This window comes from Centropristis striata, chromosome 10, assembly GCF_030273125.1.
Source record: "Centropristis striata isolate RG_2023a ecotype Rhode Island chromosome 10, C.striata_1.0, whole genome shotgun sequence".
In the NCBI taxonomy this organism is placed as follows: Eukaryota; Metazoa; Chordata; class Actinopteri; order Perciformes; family Serranidae; genus Centropristis; species Centropristis striata.
The window spans coordinates 27,694,847-27,720,535 of record NC_081526.1 but is presented as its reverse complement, the minus strand read 5'-3'; the positions used below and the strand labels follow the sequence as shown (position 1 = coordinate 27,720,535).

Here is a 25,689-nt window from a genome sequence, read left to right as displayed (position 1 = left end):
CCACACCCTAAATCATTGCCTGTTTTATCATCTATTTACTCTAAATGGGACCATTTTTTACAAAATAAACATCATGTTGTACTGAAGAAGACTTGAAACTATCAGCTGATACCATAAACTTATAATGAAATGTTTATTTGGGTAATAATTCATGTGATAAGTAGGGTCATTTTCCATTTTCTTTTACAATCAAACTCCTTTTTGCAACCAGTGGAGTCACCCCCTGCTGCTCATTCAAAAGAATGCAGGTTTAGTTCACTTCCACATTGGCAAGAAGCAAACAAGCGTATTTCCTGAATGGTTGAACTGCTTTTTAGCTGCGTTTTGAGGAGGTATAAATGGCACTCCATACAGATTATAGGGGTAAAGACAGGGGAAAAAGTGAGACACAAAGGTAATTATAAACAAGCAAAACACATTCCTCCCTCACTCACCTTGCTGCAGTATTTTGCCAAAGTACTTGTTGTGGCTGGTGCAGTTCCACCGGCGGTACCTGAACTGGTACTGGCACTCCCTGACGCCCAGTCTGGCTCCTTTGGCCACCTCACTGACTATCTCTGGCTGAGTCTGACACAGCTCAGCCTGCTTCCCCGCCAGACGCTTCGCCTTCCTACAAATGCTGTTGGGGTCCATCACCAGCGGACTGCCCACCGCCCTGGAAAAGATAAAACATTGTTATAGAGAAACATGATAACAATAGAAAGCTCCCACCTTTCGTTTTGGTGACTAACACCTGTTAACTTTATCACACAGTCAACAACGTGACTGCACTCATCAGCAGCCACAAACCAAATGCAAGCTTAGTTCTTTCTGTGGCTGCAAAGCTTGCCAACTCAACCCACCACTTCTCAGCTGTGGCGACAATGTGCTTCTTGAATAGGCACGTGGGAGACAACAGAGCACCGAGGTTCCCAGAGGCATCCTAGCTCTGACGTCACATTCACAAGTCTGTATTTTGCTTTTGGACTGCACTTGGGGAAAGCTGTGTGGTCCTCACAAAGTTGGAAGTGAAACAGTTGGAAGTCTCTTAACTGACAAGTCATTTACAGTTGATCTTAATGCTAAGTTGATTTTGGTAAACCAGAAGGCAGACTTTCTAGATTTCCTGATGATACACCCTCCCTGGAGATTTTTCAAGCAGTTAAGACCTTCACCGCTTAAACCACACATATCCCTCAAATCAGAGCTGCTAAAACAATTCGCGGATTAAACCCATCTAAATGAGAAATGTACATATTATATTACTAAAAAGAGCACAAAAAATGAATGTTTAAATGTGTAAATCAAGCGAGCCTTATGTAGTGCAAATATTTAAAACATTAAAATATATATACATACTCTTGTGTTTGATGGATATGGACCCTGGACCTCCTCAATAGCTTTGACAGATGAGTGTATATAATAAAGATAAATAGTTTATTCTAACTCCTAATGGGAAAGAGGAGTTTGGCTCTGCCACTTAGAAGCGCTGCCAGCGTCTGTGGCCACTTCAGTGGCATAACAGGAAAGTGGCTTTATGAGATGGCTTTATTTCCATTCTTCTCCTCCTCTCCTTGCCTTAGCTGTCCCCCACTCATCCCCTCCATGCTGTTATATATACTCAATTCCTGTTCACATCCCCCCTTTCATTTACTCTCTCCTAACTCTTCTCCACATTGACTTTAAGTCACTGAATCTCAGCAGATGTGATCCATAACTTGAAGTTTTACCATGAAATAGGAGTCAGGAGGGTATGCATGACAAGGAGAGGGAGAGCTAAAGAGCGAGAGGGAGCAAAAGACTACCTCATAGCTTTTCATTCAGCCTTGTCCCTGTTAATCGCACTGCCTGATATCATTCATCTGCTTCAAGAGTTTGTTTTAAGAAGCAGAACAAACACTCTCGCCAATCCCCTCTCCTGGCGGTCTGATACTGAACGAGACGCACATACACATGCGTGCAAATTCATCCTTGCACACTCGGTGTCAGTTTTTGAAAACTGATCCATTTTTTGTTTTAATAAAGCTATTTATATGACAGACTAACATGTCAACACATGATTGACTGGAAACAGCATTCACAGGCAATCTTATGTCAGCCTCTCAGCCAATAACATCATGGAAAGGAAGATCTAGAGGCAAACTGCCCAAATACTGTTATCCACCATGTGATAATGGCAGAGAGCGTGGATTACAGTCACGGTTTCTTGTAATCCATTTTAATAATTCAACTTGTCTGAAGATTAGGGGGAGTAAAGTCTCTAATTCTAAAGTATGAGCCATAAAATCTGCTGTATAATGTGGAAATTATAGCAAAAGATAATAAGAGCATTGGCACATATGCATGCATGCACAAATGCATGCATCACAGCATGCATGCACTGTCTACACAAACACACTGCTGCATTCCTTCTATATTTATTGAGAGTGTATTGACAACATTGCTATGGAAACATTTTCAATACAGGTGTTTTGTGGGTACAGTGTGTGCAAGAGTGTGTGTGTGTGTGTTCTCCTCAAGTGAAATCATACAGACAGTCTGTATGTGTTAATTAGCAGGTTCAGGTACAATACTTAGCAACGCACACTCCCTCTCAACAACCACTCATTATATGCCCACTGCAATCAGGCTGTGTGTGTGTGTGTGTGTGTGTCATACAGAGAGAAAAAGAAAAGGCACAAGCAAGTACATTTCTATACAGTATGTGTAGATTTTTACAGATGTGAGAAAAAAATCATTTGTGTTCTCTTGTTCAGGCTTGTGTATGTGTGTGTGTGTGTGTGTGTCTGGGCCTGTGCATGTACACGTGCCAGGGTCAGCACTGGGAAGCCAGCTCTGTCAGCAGCTCACAATAGCCAGCCTGGTTTTTACAATGGGAGGTGTAGAGTTGTAAAACTAGTGAATGTACTGGATGAAGTTTAGATGGATTCCTGGAAGCAAAGACAGAGACAGTGAGAGGGCTTTGACAAGAGAAAAGTTTCCTTATGATCTCTGTCGCCACAAAAGCAAATGCTGCAAAGTGGACTTGTGAAACAGATAAATACAGGCTGCGTCTGGTGGAAGAAAACAGCAATTTAGCATTGAGTCAAAAACTGATTGTATAAAGAAACATTAATTAGATTTTTTTTTCTTTCTATGTGTGCACTTTTCTGTTCCAATACTCTGATACTGTTCTGGCACTGGAGATAAGTCCTGGAGATCACATACTATATAGTCATAGTAGACATTTACATTTAGTCATTTATCAGACACTTTTATCCAAAGCGACTTACAGAAAAAAGGGAAACAATCAAGGTATAGTGCAATAAGAGCTGTTAGTGCAGCTATAGTGACAGTTCTTTAAGGAGTAGAATTGTGGAGAGGTGCTAGGAGAGAAGATGCTCTCTGAATGCTCTCAGGAGGTTTTTAAAGGTAGAGAGGGATGCCCCTGCTCTGGTAGGAACTGGTGGTTCCAGCAACGGGGAACAACAGACAAAAAGACTTTGGATTGCTTTGAACCAATGGATGGCAGAGCCAGGCGCCGGTCATTGGAAGAGCGCAACAGTCGTGAGGTAGCATATGTCTGAATCAGGGCGTTCAGGTAAGTAGGTGCAGTATCGGAGACAGCTTTGTAGGGCAGCATTAGAGATTTGAATTTGATGCAGGCTGCAACAAGTAGCCAGTGGAGCTGGATGAGCAGTGGTGTGACCTTTAAGTATAAGGATTTCTCTTACATACAGTCTTATCTGTGTAAGCAGTAGGCCAGGGAACAAATTGACTGAAAAACTATAAAAATAGATCACAGGCAATAACATGACTCAATCTTGATTGCTCATTCAACAGATAGAGAGGATTGTGGGATTTGAAAGGATTCAAAACAGACCCTGAATTGACCCTCTTCCTCCTACACAGGTATAATATGTCTATTTCGTTTAAACATTGAAAATATTTGAATTAAAAATAATTTGTGTCTTTCTCTCACTCACTCCCTGGCAGTGATGCTCAGAGAAACACTACTGCTGTTGTCCAAAGAGTCAGCCAAAATCAACACAAAATGAATGATCCTTGTAGTTGCTTCATGTTCCGTATTATATTATATTATTATATTTAGTTCATAATATTTCCTGAGACTGAGCAGCTGCACAGCGGTTACAAGGGGATACTAGAAACAATGCAGAAAGACAGAGCATACATGAGCAACAGCAGGACGTGTTTGATGCTAATTACAAAGCTGACCCTTGTTTAAGTTGAGTGTCAGGGTTTCATGAATTTCAACCATTAACACAGATGTGTGTGGATTCAAGTAGGTGCTGCGAAACAAAATTATAAAACCTTTTTGGCACAGTGGGATGAAATCATCCTTCATTTTGGTTTGATAATCCTTATTGGACCATCTTCAATATAAAGTTTAGAAACAGGGAATGACGGGAGGAGAATGGGAATGCAGTCTGAATCGGAAAGTGGAGTGAACTGAGGTGGAAAAGCGCATTGCTGGCTATATACCCAAAAATGGGGTGCCATAATTGGATAATAGGATGACAGAAAGGGCCCAGCATTCTTGCCCTTGTTTGGAGATCAGTACATAAAAGTGTGCATCCCTGCGAGGTTGAATAGGATATGGGAATACCTCATTATAGACTCCAAAAAGTGCATGTGGTAGGTGCGAGGATAAGCAGAGTTGTGTGCTCAGAGCTTGGTTTATGCGTCTGCACAGTGCTCAGTGGACATTACCAAAGACATAAGACAACAGATCTTGATATATGGACTCTTGCAGCCTCATAAGATCAACTGCATTACATGAAGATGAAAAAGTGACCCTCTTAAAGCTCAAACACAGAATATGATGCTTCAGGTGGATGCATAGATAGAGACCAATGCAATTTGCACGCAAAATCCTGCATATACCCACATGCACATTCATCCTAGCAGACAAATTCACTACTGTGCAGGCAGCCCTGAGATAAAAGTGCACTTGGAGAAGGGAACTACAAAGCCAGAGAGTAATCAGATCCTCTTCATGCAAAGTGCCGCTGTCAATTATGATACATCTCTTGACTTGAACAGATAACTCGCTGCAAAACACCATTTAGGACGTGCAGTCGTTGATATTATCAGGAGCTTTAAGGAAACATCTTCTTGCATGAATAGCTCTTCATGATGATAAAGTATCAAAACAGAGATGGGGGGTCATACAGTGAAGAGTCATACAGTGATAAAAGAAGACAAAGCAACACAAATACCCAAATTAAAAGCACTGATAGCAGAGCTACCCATGCTACCAACTGGGACAAGTTAACAATCGGTCCATTCAAACCTTTACCTTGTAGATGCTTGTGCGTTCTAAATATCATATCAGTGATATGTTTTTACATTTGTTTCGGTCTTTCAGTACAGTTGGGGCAAAAAGTTGGGGCAAAAAAAATCTTCGAAATAGATGCCTTATTCAGTGTTTGCTGGCCCAGAGGTGGGCCAGAAAGAGATTAAACATTGGTGCTCAGAGCGACCTCAGGTTTCATTAAGGATCTCACGGCACCATAAATAAAGTGCTGTACTGTACGGGGCCCTTCTTTTTTTTCACTCCGCCCACGATTGAGTGAATTTCATCCCTCCTTAATCCCTCAAGTATGCTGGAGATGAAGAAAGTCACGACAAGCGCTAGTCTGAGACGCCAGAGTGAGAGAGAAAAAGAAAAAGGGTCAAAGAGAGGCAGCCAAAGCGAAGGTGTCTAGAGATAGAAAGAGAGATAGTGGCGGGGGTTCAGTGTAAGATAAGAATGAGTTACAAAGAGATAAAGCAATGATAAAGTGATAAAGAAATGGAGATGAAAATCAAAACACATGTAAAATTTGTCTGGTGTCCCAAACAAAGAAGAAAAATAAATGTTACAAATGCAATGTTGCAAGGATAGTGTGGAGGGTCTGTGTGCCCTCAGTAATGACTTTCCTGTTTTCCTGACCCTGCAGTCTGGAACATGCTGATCACTTTCAGACATGTTTGATCATGTTGTTTTTGCTGATGTAAAACAGGGTTGAAAACAATGTTTGCCTCAATAAAATGTTCCAGCACTCATACTTTGTAATGCGCCCAATTTAAATAGTCACAATAAAGTGTGACCAAGAGGAAACCAACACTACCAAACCAATTTCACAAAAGAAAAACATTCAGAGTTTGTGTTGCTCTACCAACTTGGTACAGTGGCACACCCAACAGCTCTGACAGCCAAAAGAAAGAATCTGTCAAAGAAAGGATATACAGTATACAGATGAAAAGTAATGGTTGGAAAGGTGTGTGGATGTGTAAATATGGAGAACAGAGCTTTAATGCCAAGTTTATATGGAGGTGCTTTTTGTACCACATGGACAGCTAGAGAGGCAAATGTAACTGACAGGAGCAGCATGCATTATATGTGTTGTCTTTTTCACTGTAAGACATTTGTGGGAAAGTACTGCAATTGTAAAAGACTGATAAAGGATATTTTAGCACTGGCTACTTTGGCTTACTATTCTCACTATAACCAAGGGAGAAACGATGCTTTTTCCTTATCCAAGCACTCAGCACTTGTGGGTTATGCATTAACCCTAATCATCACACTAACCCATGTTTGAAGTCATTTTTGCCACAATGTGGGACAAGACAGTCAAATTCTACATCGGCCCCATTATCAATATGATGAAGGTATTGGAACAACAAAACACAATATTTTTTAAACTTTTCAACTTGTGTCTTCTACAATTAACCTGGCAATCTGTTTAGTTCTTCCCGGCTTACTGTGTGGCAAACAGGCGCAGGTAAAAGGCAAGCCTTGGCTGTCTGGACGGAGTATCAGAGGCAACTGCCACATGGTCAGCGTTAGCTTCTTTCTTTCGACTAGTATGGATGGGAATAATTAGTCAATGATCGATTAATCGTCGTTAAGAATTTGGTCGATTATGTGGACATTTTTAATTGATCTGTGTATTTTTTAATTTTAATTTTATTTCTGACTGCGTATCAATATCACTGAACTGAAACACGCCGAGCATTCAGTTCTGTGGCCGTACGTCAATAAGCCAATGAGCTGAGAATTAAGTTGGATAAAGCTACAGTTTGAAAACTGAAAGTTGCAATAACAATTATAAAACACAAAGAAATACAAGAGTATTAATTTGAACAAAACTAGCTTATTGTATCAAACCTTGCTAGCATGAATTACTGAGTTTAATTTTATCCAAAACTTATTTAAACACAAAACACATTTAAATATGCAACATTACTGTGAAAACTAACGTCATGTCTCTTCAGGGGCTAAAACATTAAACACTGAACTCCTTGACGTTATCTTTACAGATTATTCTCACTTGATTTAGTTCAACGATCGACAGGGCGTCTGTTTTCGTCCTATCAAAAAAAACCATCTGGCTTTTGAACAGTACTATCGAATATCTTTTATTTTACCCATGTATGAATAGCGAATACAAGATAATTGATTGTTAACGTTATAGATGTTGGAGTTGGCAGGTTTCTTCCAAACTCCCATCCCTTGCGACTAGCTTTGCTGTCAGCATTAGCATCGGGGTACTTAGCAGCTATAGCTTCATTTTACATTTACATTTAGTCATTTAGCAGACGCTTTTATCCAAAGCGACTTACAGGAAGAAAAAAAGTAAACAATCAAGATATAGTGCGATAAGAGCTATTAGTGCATCAATAAGTGCTAGTGACAATTCTTTAAGGAGTAGAATTATCGTGTGGTGCTAGGAGAGAAGATGCTCTCTGAAGAGCTGGGTCTTCAGGAGTTTTTTAAAGGTAGAGAGGGACGCCCCTGCTCTGGTTGGAACTGGTAGTGTGTTCCACCAGCGGGGAACAAGAAATGCAAAGAGTCTGGATTGTCTTGGACCAACGGGGGGCAGAGCCAGGCGCCGTTCATTGGAAGAGCGCAACGGTCGTGAGGTAGCATATGTCTGAATCAGGGTGTTCAGGTGAGTAGGTGCAGTACCGGAGACAACTTTGTAGGCCAGCATTAGAGATTAGAATTTGATGCGGGCTGCAGCAGGTAGCCAGTGGAGCTCGATGAGCAGCGGTGTGACATGTGACCTTTTTGGCTGGTTGTAGACCAGGCACGCCGCCGTGTTCTGGATCATCTGAAGCGGTTAGCTTCATGGTAGTGTGTTGTTTTGCAAGGTGCTTCTGAAGAATAGAATTGCTAACCTTTGATGTGGATAAAGGTTTTGCACCTTTACTTACATTACCACTTTATTCTTATCCTTGATCTAGAAGAGGGAAAAATAATGTCCATATTTCTATTTCTGAAAGCAGCTCATGTTACCGTCAGCCTAACGTTGCAGTAGTGGTAGGGCCCACTAAGTTGTCTGCTCTTTTCACGTAAGTAATGGAGCAACAAACATATTTAAATTCAAAGTCTCGTTGCCAAAAGTAACACCATTTGTAACTCCCACCACTGCTCATACACAACTCTTTCTCTCTTGCTGTTTTAGCTGACCAGGAACCCACAGATGGGTCTTCCAGGGTGGGTTGATGTTTCATTTGCGCTAGCCAAAGTGTGACTGACTCATTCCCCAGTCAGGTTGTAGGTCCTGCAATACGTGCATCAATCTATGTTCCGTATATTCTGCACACAGCTGCAGAACCCCTGTACTGTGATGGTCCAGCAAAAATACATTAACAATTTCAGTCTTAGTAAGAAGTGATTAACTTGTCAAAGTGGCAGTGTGACAAGGAAGTGCAACTCAGAAAACTATGATCAAACTGGTAACATTGAACAATAACATGAACAGAATCAGAAAGGACTCAAAACAGTAACTCCTACTAAATCCGAAAGGCATCAAAACCTGTATCACTGCCAACCCCCAAACTGTGAGAACAGTTTTTACCCCTCTTCATCGACTTCCAGATGCATTTAAGCATTTCTTGGACCATTTTACCCTCTACCCTATATATTTCTGACACTGGAACATATTTAAATTCCCAGAAAAGACCCCAAAAAAGTATACATGCACAAAAGCGCGCACAGACACACGCATATCCCCACACACACATAAACACATTTAATTCAGTTCTCTCCCTGATGCCAAACCCACATCGTCATTTAATCTTTATCTGTACTCATCTCCCTGGTCCTGATTAGACATCTAGCTTTTCAGACCAGGAGTGGAGTGGACAAGATAAGATCTGTTACAATGAAACTCTCCTCTGGTGATGATGGCGGTTTTGACTATAGAGTCTGTGTGTTAGTGTGTGTGTGTGTGTGTGTGTGTGTGTGTGTGTGGATGTGCATATATTTTCCCATAACTGCATGACTGAATGAGCGCATTGGTACATCTCTGAGTGCATGTTAAACAGATTAACCAAGATCCACTGGTGGGAGATGTATATGGACTGACACACACATAAACACACAAAGGAGAAGGCTGAATGCAGTGTGTGTGCACCTGTGGGCCTGTGGCACACTCCAGGCGGGCCGTCCGCCAAACTGGGGCTGTGACACACACACACACACACACACACACACATTGAGCGGAGTTGGCCCCGCTAAGTACTGTAGTCAAAACCAGTATAAGAGAGCAAAGGCATTCCTCACCCCTCTGAGTCTCTGAGCTGTGCTCTCTGCTCTCAGGCCAAATGATTAGAGTGCTCTAATCAGCAGAGGCTCTGAAAGGACAGCTATCTCCCCGCATTTCATCTCTCCCACTCTCCGTCTATCACTGCAGCTCTCTCTCTTTTCCTTCAGCGACAAGCTATCTGCGTGATAGGTATTTTCCTTCAAAAGACAAGTATGGCTAAAGACATACAGAGACGCTGAAGAGGAGCGGGCGTGAGTCAGAGAAAGAGAGATGTATTGATGGTATGTCCAGCAGCTTTCAACAGAGAGCATCATTGTCCTGGCAGACAGGGGAGGAACCCACAGGTGTGGCTTCACCCTAGCTGCACCACAGTCAACCACTGTGTGTGTGTGTGTGTGTGTGTGTGTGTGTGTGTGTGTGTGCATGAATGCATGCGCACGAAAGTCTGTGCGAGTGAGTCAGAGAACAAGTGAGTGAGTGAAAGAAGATGACAACGTATGTCAGTAGGGATAAAAAGGAAGTCACTGATTTCTTAGTGTTGATTCCCTTAATCCACGACAGCTTAATTTAAAATGTCTGTCCTGAGTCCTGTCCAGTGTGCTGCCAGTACAACGCTGACATGAACACGTTACAGAGAGCAACTTACTTAGAGTTTCTTACAAATCTAGCTTCACAAATTCAGTTGCATTGTTTGTTTTATTCTTTGTCTTTTATGTCTTACAATGGAGTACACAACAGATTTGGAACAGGGCTCATGGGATGTGAAAACAAATTATCCTTCATAACGTTGTCATTCAAATTGTACATCAATATCCACTTGTTGCCGCGAGGAGACTTCACTGAGGAGGGCAGAAAGCAATAAACTTAAGGTAGCCATCGTAACAATTTCAATTCAGCCAGCGTAAACCCCAGCAGGGAGGTCTGATCCGGGATCAACCTGACTCTGCCCCAGATCAGCAAACTTTGTTTTGCTGTTTAGACCCTGCATTGCTATTTGCCACCAGCCTGCTGTGACTGCTAGCAGTGCTCTTCTCCCTGCAAAGCCTCGTACTGGCTGGGAGCTAGTATGGTGTGCAAGTTTTTGTCTCAATTGTGGTCTGATAAACAGAGCGAGAGCGGAGCAAGAAGGGGCTGAGTGATGAATGCGCTGCCTGCAGGTCTGCAATGAAACAAGGTTTTAATTGAATTGAAACAGTGTAACAAATTTGAAAATTAGTGATTGCTTATCTGATGTTCAGTGTTGACACTGTGTAGGGCCAAATTCACTTTGTTCAAATTGTAGCTTTGTATGAGCATTTTGATCATGGACTCTTTTATGATTCATCTTTCATCAAATCAGCCCTGGTAGAAGATTTTGCAAGATTTGGAGTTTGAAGGCAATGTAAATGACTGACCCCTGTAGGGACATTGTTTTTCCTCTCTCCCTCCACAGCTGGGTCACAGCACAGTTCAGCTACAGGCCAGCACGCCTCTGGCTAAAAGTGACTTGTCTTTGTCGATAATCAGCCCTCCATCCATACTGAGGCAGCATTTTTCACACCTGGTAACTGACCATCTCTGGGAAGCTTTTTTACACTAATAAATAAGCAAAATAAACTCACTTTTTTTTTAAAGAAAATATTCTTATTCTTCCTATTTCCCCTATTAAACTAAAAAATACAACTTCCACAGAACTACAACCAGCTTAATTGCCTTGTTAACTCATCATAAAACACACTCAAACTGGATGGAAAGAAAATAAAATCTCACCAAATAAGTCTTGGTTAGTCTACAATCACCAACTCTGGTTTGGTCGAAATAAACCCTTAATTAACTGAGTAAGATGTGAAAAATCTGGTTCTACAAGCAGTTTTTCCCCACTGTCTCTCTTTGCTGGTATACTTGCCAAACCAAGTGAGAGCTGCTGCTCAGCGGCAGCTTGTTAGCCATTAATTTACACTATAAAATGACAATATTCACCCACAACAAAATGACAATGTCTTCAGCCAACTGCTATCCAATATATGCCAAATTCAAGTTAGTGTGGACAGGTATAAATGAGCTATTGGAAAACAATCATAAAATGATCTGTGATCTTAGATTTTAAACGGCAATATTACCGATCATGCGTTACACACGCTGTCACTCAGATGTTGATTTTGTCAGACAACTTTGCAATCATTAAACAGGCCTCAGAGTTTCTGTCTCCATGATCAACATGTAGCATTTTTAAGCCAAAATCCAATTACTGTTACAAGCTTCAGTGCAACTGAATAATAATGTAACAGAGAACAAATGATGAGTTTGTTATGAAGGCACACTAACAATAATGATGAGAGTGTGGACAGGGTGGGGTTCACCCAGTTGAGACTGTGTCTGTCCTTTAACTTAACAGATGTTGGCTTTGATGCACTCTTGCAGTTTGCCAACAAAAAAAGGACAAAGAAGAGATTTTGAGTCAGTCAGGCATCTAAGTGTGGATGCAGATCTTTGGGGAATCATCTGGAGAACACGAGTGTGGGTGCACATAGTTTATACATGTAAACTGCACTTTCTTACTCATTGACACCTCAGATGCTTTTTAACGGGAGTGCTCTGACCACTTAATGGTCCATCTGTGCACACTGTAACCCCACATTTACAACAGGACAAGAGTCCTGATATCAAATCAGTAATCTAACTGTGGCAATGGGGAGTGGGTCATTTTTTCCGTTCCATATCCAATAAATTCTGTAGATATCATGACGGAAACTATTCTAACTTTTTCCTAACAATGGTAATTCTCTGTGATTCTAATAAATCCCCTACCTGCGTTTACCTCACATCTATAGTTATCACATATGAAGGGACAGAATAATGGAAAAATTCAGAGACACGTCCTCTGAAGCTGCCAGTCCATCTGCCAGTCATACAAGGACTCACACAGCCGCTGTGACACTACTACCCACATTGACCTTGACTGGGCTGTGAATGAACAGTGGGAGGATTCGCTGGGAGAAAACATTCACAAAGCTTCACATTCAAACACTGCCGAAGACTTTGCAGAAGTGTGTGTGTGTGTGTGTGTGTGTGTGTGTCTAAAAGAGAGAGAGGGGAGCACAGTCAGAAATATTGGATGTTGTCTAATGAAACACTGAACACAAGACAGTGAAAGTGTACTACGTAGACAGACAGACAGACAGAGACCCACATGGAGAGAAAATATGTTATCAGCAGATCTGCAGGGTCTGTCTGTCTGTCTGTCTGTCTGTCCGACTGTCACACACCTTGCAGAGTTGAGCCTATATGGATTGTTTTATGATGACATATCCACTGCGCCTAGAGGGCCACCTGACATTCCTGACTCCTGAACCCCCACTACACACACACACACACACACACACACACACACACCTCCACCAAACTCCCTGTCCTCTCTCCTCCATGTATCACTGCAGGCAATGCACAGCAGACACCTCTCTCACCACCCTGTTTCTCTGTCTATTTGTCCTTCACCCTGAGGACCCATATTACCCAGTCTCACTTAGACATATTCTAACTTGGGGGTGAATTCTTTTCATTGTTTTAGCTCTAGAATTAAGTGTGAATATTTTTTTTATTATTATTTTATTTTATTGTCATTTATTAACTAGATTTATTTTTCCCATCTTGCCAACATGCAATGATAATATGATGATCATATCTGTCTTTGGACCAGCCTCCACGAGACAGTCAGACAGCTCTCTCATGCTATCCTGAGTATTTAGGTGAAAAGCCGGTAAGCTAATGCTGAGTGATGGTGCTGTCTGTGGATAAATATAGAAAACATGATTACGCCCCGTGTTTGTGCGCATAAATCAAATCGTCAGGTGATACCATTTAAATATCAGGTTGACGCGAGACAGAGAAACACAAAACACGTGGTAAATAGAGTGCACTTACCACCACAGTCCGATGATATTGACCGGACACAGCAAGATAAAGAACAGGGCCAGTTGGATCCGTGATAGACGAACCGTCATGGTGAACGCAAGCAAATCCTCGAGGAGATTCCCCCAGCAAAAGTTTAAAGTACTGACGAGCTCAGCCAACACCGAGTTGGATTATTTCTTAAATACATAGGAGGTCCTTGTTTTCTGACGGTAGCAGCAAAAAAAAAAAAAAGCTCACTGGAAATTATCTGTCAACAAGAGCGCAAAAAGTTCCTCATCCAACTCCTCTTCTGTGGGGCGCATCTTAATGCGCAACAAAGTTGGTCAAGAGGCTACTGGAGAGATGTCCGCTTTCAAAGGTGTGGTTAACCTCTTCATTGTCGTTCTGCTCTATCTGTCGCAGCACATTACATGCTTTCAAAAAGGAAGGAGAAGTGACTCCAAGCGGTGAAGTCCTCTCTGACTGCGAAACAGCGCGCGGTGGTAGTGAGGACACTCGCAGTCTCGCCACTCTTAAGGGTGAATTTAAAACAATGAAGTGATATTAAAGGAGAAGAATAGCACCGCTGCCCTTAGAGTGAATTCAAACAAGTCTTTTTGGTTCTGCTGGATGGTGGTGGTTCTCTGCGCGCTGTGAAGTGACGCACTGGTGAACTTGGTGCAGTAATTGTCGGTGCGCACCGGCTGCAGGTAGAGGCGTCTGTGTGCCACAGTCTGTCGATGTGTTTTCTTTGGATGATAAAAGGAGGAAAAAATGCGCTCTTCTTCTTCTTCCACCTTGGTGTGACGTCGCTCCGGGCGAAGCGAAATCCTCGCTGTCACTCAGGAAAAAGGAGAGAGAGAAAGAGACTGCAATTAGTTTTAGGAGGTCCCGACTGAGAGCAGAGAGGGGGTAAACACACACACACACACACACACACACAGAGAGAGAGAGAGAGAGAGAGAGAGAGAGAGAGAGAGAGAGAGAGAGAGAGAGACCTGTCACACAGTGCGTTTACGGTGGACCAGAAATCAGAGCTTATGGAATGAGGTGATGTCAGCACAGGTGTGGTGGTACCTTTCTGATATCTGTGCCAACAGACTGGCACGTTCTGAAGTCATCTGGGTGGGTGTCTTGTCTTTTCTTTTCTTTGGCTAAAACTAAAAGGATGACATTATTCTCTGCCTGGTAAGAGAGAGAAAAAACACAACCTTTTGTGATCAAAAGGTGCCAAAGTTTATCAATTGCCCTCAAGATTTTTTTGGTGATCTGCATTTGTAAATGTGTCTCTATGTGTATTTGTTCCTGACTTGGGCTACTTTTGGGGACACATTTCACACAAAAAAAAACAGTTAATGGGGATGGCTTGTCCACAAAACAAAAGCTGTTTCCCCACTAGGGAAATAGCTAATTTTTTTGTTCACTGTTAAGGTTAGGGTCAGACCAAAAACAAACTAAACTACATCAGTTAAAACATACAAACACGCTTAAATATCTAACCCTAGCCATAACTGCCAGTGGGCAGGTGGGTTAAGGCGTTAACCCAATCGAAATGGACTTGGGTGGCGCTAAGGATACAGCGATAGTGTCGCTGCAAAAAAGATGCAACATTTAGTGAAGAGGAGGGATAATTCTGTCTGAAATAAACAGCCAATGGCAGGCTCTTATCAGTCAAGATCTGGTGACTAAGAATCGGTGATAATATTAACTGGTACTGTCAGACCTTTCTACAGGGTTGACACAGCACTGTGGAGCTAGAACTGGCTTTGCTCAACTAGGCAACTAGTGGTAATGTTGGGGTGAGGGAAAGTCTCCAGCAAATGTAATGTCCTCAAAAGTGACTTAAGTAAGTGTGTGTGTGTGTGTGTGTGTGTGTGTGTGTGTGTGTGTGTGTGACTGGGCAGTATTATCACCTATCTGGCCAAGGGCATATCCATTGAAATTCAACACCACTGTACTGTAGCCGCCCATAAAAGCCCTGACACCCGACTTCGTTCCACTGCAGTGATGCAATCAATCACAAGTGTAACACAAGGAGAACTCACCCAGTCAAGTACCACTGTCTTTCATGAGGGCCTCAGTTCCATTCACTTATGCACAAACCATAACCATGTCTATAACTCTAGGCTGACAATAAAAAGTGCCATTATCTAAATTTTAACTCAAACTTTTCAAGTATAGAAAATAGAACGAAGCCCCTCTTTTCCCTCAAGGTGTAATTTTTGCACACAGTCTACAAAACATGGAGTCCAAACCCGTAGTGGCAGGGTTCATTTGTTTATCCAAACTTTTCATCCATTGAAATATTTTTGTGTGTCAGTGCCATATGCAAGGGTTGAAACAACTTGACACGAGTCCATTGAAAACACAATAGAGTTTTTGCTTGATTTGGTCCATTAAGGTTATGTATACTTTAACATTGCTGCTGACCAAAGCGCACCGTAGCTTTTTTAGAATTTTCCCTAACTTTAGACATGGTTCCCATTCATTTTCCTGCAGCATGAACATCAACCTGTGCACACTTGAAGCTCGAGTTAATTTGACACATTTTATTTCATGCTTTGCTAAAAATGCAAAAGCTATGTGAGTATATCTATATGATCTCTTCTCAACATTCCTTAAGTCTCAGATGCCATCTTTTCTCTCCATTTTAGCCTCATACACACAAATCTTTAATCAAGCCATTCTATTCATTCAACCAGGTTTGTCATGGTGGAAGCAGACAAGAGTAAACAGTTCTGTATAGTGTGGATGGCTGGCTATAAAACAAGAGGTATAAATGCATTATATAATCCACACTGTTGTGGCAGTGACCTAACATGACACTGATTACAGCAGGTCCTGACCCTCTACAGTTAAATAGAGGCTGATTCTCTTTAAAATCTAAAGTGGATGAGGCCATTCACCTGTCAGCTAATCAGATGCTGATTACCTACTGGATAATGATCTAAATCAGTTGAAAATTTGAGTTAATTTTATCATTTTCTATCTCATCTGACCCAATTATTAGCACACTATACAAACAAAAATGTTACATAATGTGTTTGGCTATACTATTATTCCTTTATTATACTATTATCACATTGCTTTGTGTAGGTGATAGTAATTCAGCCTTTGTAGGAGTATCAGAATAAGATTCAGCAACTCACAGTTAACTTTCACCTAAATTTAGCAGGTTTGTGGGTGTTCATTCTAAGTCCTGTAAATAAAGATATATTGTACGCGTACAATGTAATTTTCATATGATTACTGTTTGAGTGTTTAAGATTTACACATGAAAATACCTTCTTTTTTCGCAATAAAGATGGTGCACTTTCAGAGGACAGAATGCATTTTTCCTCCATAATATTAAACCATATGTTGTCCGTCCCTGTGGGATTATTTGATTACACTGGAGTGCCTGAGCCCAGTCAAAGACAATAGTTTGTCCAAAAATAGCAACATAAAAAAAAAGGTCATACTATAGTATGTCGTTTTTGTCAAAAATGTTAAATTTTAGAATGCCTAAAATGCTTAAAATGGGTCAATTATAGTCTTTTGATACATATTAGAGCATAATATAGAGGTTTCATCACTATGCTCTTACTCCACCTACAGGTTGCCTACTCTATAGATAGTGTTGATCTGCATTGTAGATTTTTCTGAACTGAAATGTTTTAAAATGAAATATTTTTTACAGCAATTTTATGAATTGCCCCAAATCATTTAATCTCAGAGGGCTTTACAGTCTGTATAACATATGACACTTTACAGGTTCCATGTATGATCGGGAAATATGACAACATATCATGACGCAATAGAGATTTGTCAACCGATACAGATTTACCATGGGAGCTTAGTGTGTCTGGCAGTATGCCATATCAGTGAGCAGTCTTGTGTTGAAGCCTTTGCTGGATATTTGGCTGTGTTAGCAAATCTTATGCACCAAACCTCCCACCCACTCAAAGTGGGCTCCGACAACCTCAATTCTTCGGAATTCTGACCATTGATATTGGTTGAAAAACGTGATAACACTCAAAATTGTTGTGTTAAGTTTTGTTTCTTCACGTCAAAGAACATACTTTGATGTTCTAGCAGAGAACTCCATGGGGAGTGCTGTATTGATATGTGAACTGGGACCACCCGTAACAGAATTAGAAAGTTATGAAAATTGAGTTATCTCTCAATGACCTATAAATAACTGTGGCATAGTTGTGGCCATGGTCATTGTACTGACCCATTGCACTGGCTGTTTGCTCTCCACATTTATTCATCAACCACCTTACCTTCTCTTTCTGTCTGAGTCTCACTCACCCCCAGCTTCTCTCTCTTGTCTTGTCCCTCTCTCTCTGCTGGGTGAGTGTGTTTTGTTAGGGAGGGCTGATTCTTCATACTTGGCTGAGGCTTTATGGACAATAAAGATCTGATTTCAAAGTCCGGCAGGGTGTTGGGCCTGGGGTCTTGGCTCACAGCTTTAGTTGCCTGCTGGGAGGAGACACTGCACAGCCCCTAACCAGATGGCCATCAGCCCACATAGAGTAGATTCATATTATACATTATGTGCATTGTTTAAATTCTTTACCACCACGGAGTCACTGAGCTGCACTAAAATTACTATTAATATAATTGTTCTAACACTTTGACATTGTGCTTACCGTACTACTGAAAGTAAAAGGCATTTTACTAAAAACCTGTATCTTTATATTGGAGCATTAGGGGGTCGATATTTTCCAGCTGACTGTCAAATATTGAGGTTTCCATGAATGCACACAATAGGGCGCCACGGGAATGAGTTCTCAAACCAGGATGTAAGTTAGCATTTTAGCACCCTCAAACTCAATGAGGATTTTGAATGTGTTGGTGGTTAGATGCCTGAAATAAGCTCTGTGGTTAACACAATGTTAGTAATACCCCCACTTGTGAACTTTGAAGTTCTAACCTTTTACTTAAAGTGACGGCTGCTAACAAATGGCTGAATAACACTACAGTGGCTGTCAGGGACAATAAATGTCGTCACGCTGCACACGGACACTAGTCCGCCTCACAACCTCTTGTCGTGTTTTTCAGTGGTCTTGTAAACTCTTGTAGATTGTAGATTTGGTTAATAAACAATAATAAGGCTACAGCTTTGCTAGCTCGTCAAAAACACTAGCTTGTCAGAGAGCGTCTGAAGCTTACGGTAGTGACGTTCTAGTCATGTAACCGTGGTGTAGTTAGCTATAGCATAACGTTACCTCTTTACTTCTGTTGGCTGCATTAAGGCTTCAAAAATAAAAAGTGGTGTTCATTTATGAGGATTATGCTGCTGAATAAAATGCGTGAGCATCAGAAAAGTGTGTTTGCCACAGAGCTTGTTTTCTGCAATGATCCAAAATCCAATGCAAAAATCCCATTGGCGATATTCTCAATAGACCCCGTGGTGATGCTACATCAGGGTTGGCCTACAAAAATATGTCATTTATTTGCTCTGCTTGCTATGATTGACTTTTCATGTCTATGCTTGCAACTGCATTGACACAAAATTACAAATTAAGTATTACAAATAGGCTAATATATTTTGTGTGGTGAATTACCAACTTCATGCCAGTTTGAGTAGAGAAAGCATCAGTTTGGTCCTCCAAGTGTTTCTCTCGCTCCTCTCTGCCTGTTGGTTTTGCAACAACAACACCCAGGGCAAGAGATTCTGCTCAAAGACTCTACAGCAGGGTCTATGCTAGCCAACACAGGAGCTGGAACCAGAGTTCTCTTGTCTCTACCCGCCCTCCCTCCCATCCCATGACGCCATGTTGACCTTAAACAGCTTTGTGATCAACTGAAGTCCCCTTAGTTGTTTATTCCCTGACTATTTCATCTTAATCACATAGCTCAGAGTGACGTGTCCTTCCAGCATGTATAATACATCTGTAGGGACTTAGTTCATTGTTGTAAAGGTGAACGCCCTGATAGATACGGGAGCTTCACTACGAGCTGCCAACATTTTTCAGTCATTACATTGAACTTATAACATTGTTTTTCTTCTGTAATATGCCTGGTAGTAGAAGAAGAAAAGAGTAACAGGAGTGATTTGTAATGTAGAGTCAGAGAAGAAAGATGGGTCAAACAGGGAGATTGAAATTGATTATAACACATGCCCCACGTTTCATATCTTTTTAATTTAATCCTAATGTTTTCTTTGGCGTCATCAAACTCCGACACCTTGCATAATATGGGCATGTTGAGTCGAACACATTTATTTCATTTCACACTGATACAGTTTACCACAATCACACCTGGCCTGTCAAGTGTGCTTGATGTGTCAGTACAGTACAGATGTGTTTGTTTTATAGCCAGCATTTCATTTCAAGATGGATAGTACATTTAGGGCCAAGTGGGCCTTGAGGGCAGTGGGAACAATTTTTAGTCATGTGAGTAGTATAGCTCTGTAATTTAAAAAAAAGTTATTTGACCAGTCAATTACACAAACTACAACCATAAAAACATAAATAAGAGCTACTAACTGTAATCTTGCATATTTATTTATAGCTGAGACATTTTTTCCATCACCTCTGACTCCAGCAGTGGCCATACTGGTAAGTTACACTAGGTCTTCTTTGAAGTGTTAGGTTTTTTTTGGCAATGTTGGTGGGTCAGTCCACCATTATGGTCCAAAGTGGAATACTAAACCAACATGTCCAGACCAGATGCCTTTATAGGTCGTTTGTTCCAACCCTCAAATATGACCCACAGGAGTGTTTCCAAAAGTAGCGCAGGAAAACACTACTTGTTTGGCTGTCCTGTGTTCTCATAGTGACCAGATTTCCCGGTTTGTCCAGGATTGTCCCTGTTTCAAACTGGGTGTCTAAGTCCTGACAAATATCTGTAAAATACTAAAATGTCCTGGTTTTAAGCATGCCCCTGAGTCCTTGTCCATCTTTGAAGAAAGAGAATGAAGACCCAGCTCTTTACTCCTGATCTACACAGATGACAATGATAAGTATCGCACTGACTGCTCGCTCGACTTACAAGCACTTATGTCCTAGTGGACTCAAACTTAACCCACAGCACTTACTCATGCTATGTTTCTTGACTTCATCTTTACTTGTGTTGTATTATCTCTCAAATGTACGTTGCTTTGGATAAAAGCGTCTGCGAAATTACATTGTAGAATTGTAGAATCCACAAGCAAATTGTCCCGGTTTTCACGATAAGCTGTTGCTGCCGACAACAAGAAGAAACATACAAAAACGAACCAGTAACTTACCAATATGGCAACTGCTGGAGTCAGAGCTGATGGAAAATATGTCACAGCTATGTATAAACATGTAAGATTACAGTTTGTGGCTCTTCTTTGTGTTTATATGTTTGCTAGGTTTGTTTAATTGACTGGTGAAATATGTTTTACTTAAATGTGGACATGTAGTCTTAGTGTGGTATTCCCACAGAATTAAAGCAGTTATATCACCATGTAGCCTATGTTCATTAAAAAATAATTGTAAATTGTAAATGACAGCTGTCAGTGCCGATGCAGCTGCAGCTGCATCATAAAGGTATATGGCCTGTTCATGAATGTGAGGTAAGGGTCCTGGTTTGGGGGTTTGAAAATAAGACCCCCCTTGTTCACACGAGTCACATTATATTATTGTAAAATACTGTTATATACTGTTCTGGGATACTGTATTATACATATACTGCGCCATACAGTGTTTGGACAGTCTTGTATGAGAAGGCTTATCTGTATAGAAAAAATACTGAATAAACAATCAGCTGCAATAACTTTTGGTTTCCCCTCGGGTCTGTCACTGATTGAAGTGAAAGAGCATTGGTCCGGGTTATGAAGCGTTCCCTCCCTCCCTCCTCCACCTAGGAAAAGCTAACAGGCCTAACCCCTGTCCTGCCACACCTATCATACGGCTACACACACATTCCCCCTCTCACACTGCTTTCATCTGGGCGTGAAATGGATTCCTACTGGCTGCCAGAATGCACCACCTATCTCTGGATGTGATTCTCTTTCACCCTCCTTCTCTTTTCCTGTCTTTCTTTTTCTGTACCACACGTGTGCCCTATTGTTTCCATAGAAAAATGCCTCGCCCGCGCTGCAGAGTCCACAAAACACATTCCCGGGCGGTTATGATCGAAAATAGATTAGAAATCCCATCGGAGCTAATATTTTATATGACAACTTGAATTAGATCTAAATCAGAAACACATGAGGGCCCTAACCTTTTTAAAACAAACCACAGTCATCCCTGGAATCCCCAGGAGAAAGGCATGTTCATGAAATTCCTTCATAACTGGCACACACACACACACACACACACACTGAAAGTGTGAGAAAGGTTGTAGTATAAAATATTGATACCTCCCGCTGCCACATGATTTTACATGTCCAGAAGCAGAAAGTCTGTTTTTAAGGAGGAAGGAACCGAAGTTATGCAAAATGATGGTCTTGTCACAGCAAGTAATGAAAGTAAACCCTGTTCCCGGCAACTGCCTCTCACTGAGAATGGCTGCAATCTGTCAACAAAGGCTACATAATTTAGTGTGATTCAGATATGTCCTGCTTTCTCTCTCTCACAGGGCTGGGCCCATGTCATCTCGCTGACCCTATTGTAATTGAACACACATTATTTGGATCGTAAAACACACTTGGAATCTATCAGCTGACCAGTATCTCTGCAGAGAGGCAGTGGTAAGGAGTTGAAGGTTGCACCAGGTACAGATCAGCTTTCAATAAGATCTAACTTATGTGACTTTTATTGCCAGAGGAATTTGAATTGTTCAAGTGATCTCTGGCAGAATCCCCTCCTGCAGTGACATATAAACAGGGAGAGAGTGGAGGAGAAAACATTTAACTGCATGGTGTCTGTGCTCAGTCCTCAACTTTGGCAAGGATTTATTCAGTTTCTTTTATAAATGCATTCTTTTTTGCCATCTCTTTTCAGCGGACTATAAAGAGAAATCTAAATTCGAAACATAAGACTGGAAACGCTTTTACATTCTTAGTTCACATTGTAAATTTACAAGATGATTCTAAAAGTGCTTGAGCTTTCTTCACAGCTGAAAACTTTGACAGTGAGGAGTTTATTGTACAAGCAGCTGTGGAATGTAACTAACTAAATGTATTTAAAAAGTCTACCCAAGTACAAATTTGAGACTTTCTTGAGCACTTTACTGTAAATAATATATACTTTTAATCCCCTATATTTACTTAACAACTCCCAAGTTCCTGCCCCAGCAGCAGTTTGATCAAGCCATTCCCCACAACAGATGGGTTGGCATTGATCATGTTGCAGAAGGTTACCAGCTTTTCAATGTGCTGGATTTCCTGCCTTGTCCAGTTATGGAGTGGTAAGGCTTTTACCTCTGCTAAAAATGGGTCCATAGATGAGTTCTCAAGTGCCAGCTCACACTGGTATGCAGTCCAGTTTGCGTCAAATCCCCCTTTCTCATGACTTTCATTAATGACGCCAGAATAGAGGGGTGGAATGTAACTGAGTATATTTACTCAAGTACTGTATTTAAGTACAATTTTGAGGTACTTGTACTTTATTTGAATATTTCCACAATTGTCATTCATACTTCTGTTTCACTACATTTTAGGAGGAAATAATGTACTTTTTACTCAACTACATTTAGCTGACAGCTTTAGTTACTTTTCAGGTTGGGATTTGCAGCTCACATGAATGAACCAAATATAACAATTTATAATAATAATAATAATAATAATAATATAAATAATATATATGGCATATATACATATGTATATACATATGTATATATATATATATATATATATATATATATATATATATATATATATATATATATATATATTATACTTTTACTTTTGATACTTTTGTACTGTCACTGATGTAAGGTTTGAATGCAGGACTTGTGGTGGAGTAATTTCACAGTGTGGTATCAGTACTTTTACTGAAGTAAAGGATCTGAATATTTCTTCCACCACTAGCAGTATCATCACTGACCCTGGGATTGCATATAAATGGCACCAACATGAGTTCCATCTCCAGCAGGTAGACTCACTGGATGTAGGATGTTGGGATTAGCCTGCCATTGGCCGCCTATTTCAGATAGCATTCTCCTCCCCTTCCGCTATCTCCATTATCTATTTTATAGGGACGATGTCACCTTATCCTGGGGTTGATGCAATGCGAGACAATTGTGACTGGTTGAACCCCTTAGCGTTCATGCAAAACACCTAAAGAAACATATCAAAGACATACCCGAAGTAAATTGAAAGCAGTTCTTGGATATCTTGGATTTTGATTAAATCTGTGGTTCTGGTCACATTTGAAAGGTAACACTCTGGAGTTTATTCCCAAAGAGTCAGAATAACTGTAAGTGCTGGGATGAAAGTTTAAACACACTGAATTTTTTTGAGTAAATACAGGCCTGCAGATCATTATAGTTGGGACTTATGGGCTTGAAAACACAATTGGGTCGAAGTATAAAATATAACCTACTCCCAGTTCAAATATGATGAAGATGACTATTTTATACAGGTTTTTATAATTATCATAATACAAACAAAGAAACAAGCAAACATTACTCTTTCTTCCCCTATAGCAGAGTGATAATGGGGGCAGCCAGTCTTTAACATCTCCTCACAACTTTAAAAAAGTTGAGTGTGGATGTGAGTGTGTTTCTCAGTAAAGTTAACCATTTGGACTGTGTTATTTTTAATCCAATGATGCAGGCAAGACAGGGACAGAGTAGACATGTTCTCCAGATGCGTCACATCCATTTGTAAGTAATGATAACATCACTGCTGAACTTTTGATTAGTACATTAGATTTAGCCAAAGTGTGGCGTGATGTTATTCCCATACACTGTGTTTGTGTGTACAGAGATAGATGTGTTTCAACTGTGATAATAGCATTTTATATGTTTCCAACACCAACGCCAGTTTCCCTCACTATCATAAGGAAGTTCCTTTTGTCTTTATGATATCATACGTGTATTTCTGTCTCAAAAAGCTGGAACACACATTAGGTAGTACATTATTTTATAATTGTGATTCATGATAAAAAGGGGTTGATTTAGCTCCAGAAAGGTATTACACATACTCTTGGCAAAGGAAATGATGTTGCTTGTTTAAAAGTTGTTTTCTCAAGTTTTACTCACTCTTCCTCTTCCCTCACACAGCTCACACACAGGAACACACAGTCAGAGTGACTATTCAGTGCGATTCATCAGCATTACCGGCAGAACAGTAACTTTATTATAACAGATCTTATCGGGTCTTCCCTGCTCACTATTTGAAAGCTCTGGGTCTTTTTACCCTTTCTTCTTTGTCCAACTTGTGTCCAGAGGGCTTGTGGCGTTGCGAAGAGATAGAGAGGGGGAACCAGCCAGATGGGTAACACACACACACACACACAGATTGTCCTGGTGATATGGAGCGCAGATGACTTTCGGATCAGCCTTCATGAACTACTCTGTGTGTCACCAGCCACACACAAACTCAGAGCATTAACCACTGTGGTATTGGCCTCCTTAAACTCTAATATTACAATCTGTACTCATAGGAAAACTTGTACAACCTCAATAATAAACACAAGATGAAACTTGGCAACCCAAACGTTGCAAGCTCTGCATATATAACTAAATAAAAAAATAAACAAACACATTTGAATGATAAAAAACAACGTTTCCAGTTTTGGTGATTCCATTGTTTCCTTCATGGTGCTCTGTACTCTACAGATAACTTTCTGACCAGGAGACACATGTTAAAAGTAGATTATATGCTGTTACTGTAACATGCCCATATAAAATTAAGCTCAGCTGTGACTTGAGGCAATGTGACCTATGAGAGGAATAAGTTTGTTTGTATATAGCACCATCTTGTGGGGGTTGTTCAAAGGTGGTGGTAGAAACTGAAAGCAAGACCAGAGAGAGGATGAAATTGTCTTGGCAACACAGCAACTGTAAGTTCCAAATGACTTGATCAATATTCATGTCACCAGACACTATTTTTGCATTAAAGATTGTGATACCATTTTCTAATAAGCCAGCCTTTGTAAAGACATTTTAAGCTTTAGCTGTTGTGAATGTTATCATTCCCTAATGTTTAAAAGATCAATTCTATTCTATTATTAAGAACAACTTTTGGGTTACCATATTGTGAAAAAAATTCCAACCTTTGCCGGGTATTTATCCTTCAGCATGTCACTTGTTTTTATCTCCTTAATTTATAAGGAAGACACTTTGATAGATGTCTTGCCTTTTGGAAAACAGCAGAAAATAATGACCATTTACTGACTGCAGACTAGTGGCTTATTTGAAACTGTGAAACCCACAAGTCTTTATTAATGGATTG

General features: G+C 40.6%; 1 protein-coding gene across 1 annotated transcript in view; it reads right to left on the bottom strand.

The window, feature by feature from the left end:
* Positions 1-14,158, bottom strand: part of wnt6b (wingless-type MMTV integration site family, member 6b) — a 31,488-nt gene extending 17,330 nt beyond the window's left edge. Inside the window, exons 1-2 of the mRNA XM_059343362.1 lie at positions 13,419-14,158; positions 435-655 (exon numbers count right to left, since the gene is read on the bottom strand). Of these exons, the coding sequence (XP_059199345.1) occupies positions 435-655; positions 13,419-13,498 (301 nt within the window). The 5' untranslated portion in view covers positions 13,499-14,158. The remainder of the gene's footprint in view (positions 1-434; positions 656-13,418) is intronic.
* Positions 14,159-25,689: the final 11,531 nt, after the last annotated feature.